This window comes from Vicia villosa, linkage group LG6 (assembly GCF_029867415.1).
Source record: "Vicia villosa cultivar HV-30 ecotype Madison, WI linkage group LG6, Vvil1.0, whole genome shotgun sequence".
Taxonomy (NCBI): domain Eukaryota; kingdom Viridiplantae; phylum Streptophyta; class Magnoliopsida; order Fabales; family Fabaceae; genus Vicia; species Vicia villosa.
Window position 1 is genome coordinate 160672045 of NC_081185.1, and position 5503 is coordinate 160677547.

Genomic DNA, 5503 nt, shown 5'->3' on the forward strand with positions numbered 1-5503 from the left:
ATGTTATCTTAGAATATATAAAAATCAATTATTGTTCAACTCACTTAGCATTATAGTATTAAGTGTAAACATTGCCATTTGCCAAGAGTGAGGAAATAGTCAAATTTCACTATTAAATGGTGTGTGAGTGAGTCTTTACCATTGAAATTGAAAATATTGGTTCACACGTTTTCTTTATTTTTTTAGTAGTTGATTCCTTTGGAATAGAGACTTTTTCATGGGGTGACCCTATTCAAGTATACTATCAATATGTTGGGAAGTTGCACATGGTGTGTATTTGGATCATATGGTGTTTATTGGATTGAATATGGTGTTTGTTGGATTGAAATTAGAGGGTCTAAATATCATTTTTCATATTTTTAGCTTAAAAAAATTGAAATTAGAGGGTCTAAATATCATTTTTCATATTTTTAGCTTAAAAAAATTCATATACGTTAATTGAGATTGTTTTATTCAGTGAAGCACAAGTACTTCATTTTAGGTAAAGTATCGGTATCAGGTACAATATTTTTATTATATTTCACAAGTATAATAAACATTGAAATTTGAATCTTCTGACCACAATCTAACATACACCGGTGGGTAAAAGTATGGATTTATAGGAAAATTTGCGTGATAGGAAACTCTACGCAGTAACAGGAATTGAAACATAAATGAATCCATAAAATTTTGATTAAGAACTGCATACATAACTAGCACCATTTTCAAGCTTAATCAATCTCTCTAGTCCCTAAGAATTAATCAACAACTTCAACTTCTAACCTATATAAAATTCTCAACTACTATATCCAAATAGTCTAGTATTTGGACATACATAAAACCAGGTCAAATTCAGCACTAAACTGAACATAACCAACTTAAAATCCAAAACAAGCCAAACACTTCCTAATCCGTGTACTACTAATCAAATATACACAAGCAACCTTGCTTGTAAAACACAAAAATCTAAAACAACTCACTTAAAAAAATTAAAACATTTCTCACAACTAGAAACTCAAATTCTTAACTAGATGAAACCGAAACGCCGCATTTATTTACCATCTCCACATCATTGGTTTCTTTACTTTGTATCGATGGACTACTTGTTGTATCATCATTCGATCCCTCAGTAGTTGTCGAGTCGTTTCTAGAACTGGAACTCAAGCAAGAATCCTCAGTTTTTGTATCAGTAACTGATATAACAGATTCCGTGTGATAGTTAGAACAACTCTTTGGACTCTCTACAGATGCAGCTGCCTCTTCAAGGTTGTGGCTGTAGTCAGCATGATCATCATAATCTAATTTGGCTCTTTTGGATTCGCCATTAGTATCCATTTCTTGTTGACTGTCGTAGTCATCTACTTCTGATTGATGATCTGATGAATGAGATGACATGGATGAATATTCTTCTGTTGATGTCTCTTCGCGATCTCGAAGTGTCTTCAATATCAGTGTTTTAAGTAAATTCATCACTTGGACCGCGTGCATTAGAGCAGTTAATGGATCCGACATCTGTTTCGTGAAACAAAAATTAAAAAATGTAATTCAAAATAACAGTGATGTGGCTGATTGCACACAATCCACATCGGATAATATGTGGTCTGAACATGTGCTTGTAAGATGGGTGACCCGATTAGGCCTAACTCAACAATACGAAACCGGTCTGTAAAGTGAGGATTGCCCCCACTTATAAACACATGTTCAGGCCATATACTTTCGGACGTGAAACTCTTAACATACACTACTCAGGTATTAGTCTCTGCAAGTGCTTGCTGCAGATGCCTAATTTATACTAAAAAAAAGAGCGTGTGCGCGTAAACATACCTGAGTCATATTTGGCGCAAAAACCATTGCAATATTTCTAGCATCCATTTTATTATAGTCCGCTTCAACTACAACATCAGCCATGAGATCAATAGCCCAACTAAGCAAAGCTGATTCAACCGGTTTCAGCTCCTTCACAAGCTCAACAGATTCTTCTTCCGTGTTGCATTCAAGAACTTCCTCAGGCGAAAGTCCATCTAAAATTCCTGAAGGAAGTTCCCTAAACCATGCTTTTATCAAACCAGCCAAACAATGAACATCAATGTCATTCGGCACAATGCCTCTATTCAATTGCTCCCTCAAATGTTCCTCTTCACCGTTCTCCGGATTTATACGGAATATTCCTTCAGCCTAAAAATTCATCAAATCACCAATTAGTTAAAACAGAAAAAAACAGTTATAGTTGGTTACATAATCTGAAAAAAAGGGACAAAATATATCATAAATTCTGTACTTACCTTCAATCCTCCCTGTGAGTATAATCTTTCCTGCATCAGTAGCAGAATAGTGGGGACACTGTTTCCCTTTGAATCATAAGAACATTGCATTGATTCTGCTGAGACACCAAACACACTAACACTGCAAATATTCATCATAATTAACACATTAGTAAAAAAAAAGTAACATTACTTAATAGCTTTTAAAAAAAAGTTAATTATCAATAATGAAACTTTAGCATTTAAATCAAACCCTAATTAAAATATTATACAACTGAATTAGAAACCCTGAATTAGTAATCTAAGTAAAAGAAAACCACAATAGACGATAAAATTCTCTCGAAACTCCGATTAAGAGATCCGAGTCCACGAGATTAGTATCATATATCATCAATCAAATATATGAATAAAAAGTACCTAGCACTTGGAACAGGAGCAGGAACATGAACCTCAAGTTCAAGAGGAAGACCTAAAAAACCATTAAACCTATCAAACGTAACATGGCTAACATGTTTAACGTTTGTAGGCCATCCAATCTCCATTGGATGATGAACAGTCGAAATCACATCATCAGGACTCTCCACACTACAGGCCACCATTGATTTCTTCAAAGCAGCCAACATTAACGCCGCCGGCGACACTTCTTCTCCGCCGTCGCGCCCTCCTCTCCTCCCCTTCACACCACTGCCGCATCCACCACTCACCACCACTGGTCCTCTCATTCTCAATATCCTCTTCTTCAACTTCTTCTTCTCCACACAAACACTATCTCTATAGAGACAGATTTTGAATTTGAGGAATTTGTTTTTGTTGCGTTGTGTGATTTAAGGTTGGTTGTTTTTTTGTGTGATTTGGGGTTGTTTGTTTTTTGTGTGATGGTTTTGAAGGCTCTTGTGTTTTATTTCTCTTGTGAACTTCAACGGCCACTTGTGTTTTCAAATTTTGGTTAACTTTATCGATACTTCATTATTATTGTACTATTTTGCCCTTCATGGATATTATTATTATATTTGTACAATCATAATTAATTCTACCTGTTACAGCTACTCCACATTAAGCTCTTTGTTTAATTAAGTATTACATCAACTTAATCATAACTTTGGTTTACAGCTTAATATGGTAAAGTATTTTAAATTCAACTTCTTTCATTAAACTAAATTAAATGCTACGGCTACTACCTTCTATCTATATTAATTCAAGTTAAAAAAAAATTCACAAAATATTTAAAAATGTAATAATTAATTTTGTATATTTATTTTTAAAAAGTAGTTAATTTACTTGCCACCAAGAACCCTAAATCATATTTTATATTGTTAATTTATATATAGTGTCACCAATTTTTTTTATAATGTTAATTTTTACATATTTAATCAATTATAATTATTAAAAATATTTAACTTGACTTACAATTTATAATTTATCTGATTTGGTTGAGATTTGTTTAAAGTGCACTTTTTTTTACATATTAAAATTAAATTTATCATTTACTTAAAATAAATTATCACGATAAATCTATAGCTGGGTCAATGGTGAATGGTGGACCGTTTGATGTCAGATCTTGAACTGGATTAGTCGATTCAGTGAGCCGGATACTGCTGGTAAAAAAATAAGATAAATCGTCATGCATAATAAGAATTTGAATTTTTAAAATTCTATTTTTAAAAAATTATAAAGTATTTATTAATATTATCTTATTATCATTATTAATAATAAATGTTTATTTTCGATTAAAAAATTAACCTATTATTTATTAAATAAAGCACAAATTATTCATATTAATAATTGTTGTAACTCGTAAACAATAAATATGAGAAGAAAAACATATTTATAGTGATTTACATAAATGGTTAGACCTTTATACTAGATGGAGTGATTCAAAATTCACTTCAAACGTTTCTCTTTCCAATATTTTTAAAATTAAACTCATAATTTGTTAAGTCTAAGTGTTTGGTGATTTTTTATCCATTATTAATATATTATTTGCTATTAAGAAAATAGTTTATTAAGTTTAACACAAATATATCTTATCTTAATAGTTGTCATTAACCTAGCCTCATAAACAATAAATTGGAGGGGGGAAAAACTCAATTATAATTGACATATGGTTATATTATCTACTTATAATCATTATAATTTGAATTCTAATTTAAAGTTTAAAGATGACCAATTCGGTCATTCAAAAAGGGATAGTGGTGCAATTTATTATTTTGTACAATATTAATTCCATAATAAAAATATTTTCAAGTTAAAAATAAAAGTTTTAGAATTGATAAGTTATACATAAATTTTAATATAAATAACTTATATAAATCTTCAATAATATAAGATTGGTGGTTCTTCTTGATCCTTCCTTAATTTATTTTTTTCTCATTAAAAAGAACAAAAAAAGTAGGCATGAAAAATTAGTTGAGATTTATTTGGGTACAAAATTTAGTTGAGAATTTTTTTGGGTACAAAATTTAGTTGAAATTTAATAAATGTGACATGTGGATATATGAATGTCCCAAAAAAACAGATATTCAGAATGTGTTAAGTGACCAACAAAGGAAAGGAATTTGTCCTTGTGAATTATGATTTTTGTTTGTTTATGAAAACATGGATCCATAGCATTTGCTACTAGTTAGTTTTAGTTGGTAAAGGTGTTATATAGTATATAGAATTGAAAATTTAAGGCAACTAACTTGGTTGTACTCACTACTCACCATGCATTGCTTACTTTTAATTTACTTAAATAACTGTGGCTTGATTTGATTTACCATCAAAATCATGAAATTTAATGAGTAGATAAAATGATTAAGCACAAATTACCAAATCATAGTTGAGTCAAAATAAATGAATAAAACCTAGAAAGCTAATGAATTTATTATGAAAGACCGTTGTAAAAGGGAAAAATAAAGATACTAGTTGTTTATCATATAGGGCCTCTTGTGGAGGGGCTCTTTACTATTAATATGTACGTTGTAGATTAATATTGTGTAACGAATAGTTGTATCCTCTTTTTCTTTTATTGCTTCTGCTTATTTTTGGAGACAACTTTTGTATAAGATAGCTCCTTTTTACTTGATCTAATTGCTTTTTTCAGAACACAAATGTGTACGTTACAACCGTTGTACGGCACTGGAAAATTTTGAGAGAAAAATTGAATAAAAGAAAATTGTTGGGTCTTACAGCTATTTATCCAAGCCTTAAAAATTTGGGCTGGGCTCAAAAAAACTAAGGACCAACTCAACAACAATACAACGAGAAATTAACATGCCACCTTC

General features: G+C 30.8%; 1 protein-coding gene across 1 annotated transcript; it reads right to left on the reverse strand.

Moving 5' to 3' along the window:
• Positions 1-643: 643 nt before the first annotated feature.
• Positions 644-3145, reverse strand: LOC131610867 (rho GTPase-activating protein 2-like). The gene is made up of 4 exons (XM_058882924.1): positions 2658-3145; positions 2262-2382; positions 1804-2154; positions 644-1491 (listed from the first exon to the last, which is right to left on the reverse strand). Exons 1-4 carry the CDS (start codon positions 2960-2962, stop codon positions 1003-1005), a joined length of 1266 nt encoding a protein of 421 aa, XP_058738907.1. The 5' UTR covers positions 2963-3145; the 3' UTR covers positions 644-1002.
• Positions 3146-5503: the final 2358 nt, after the last annotated feature.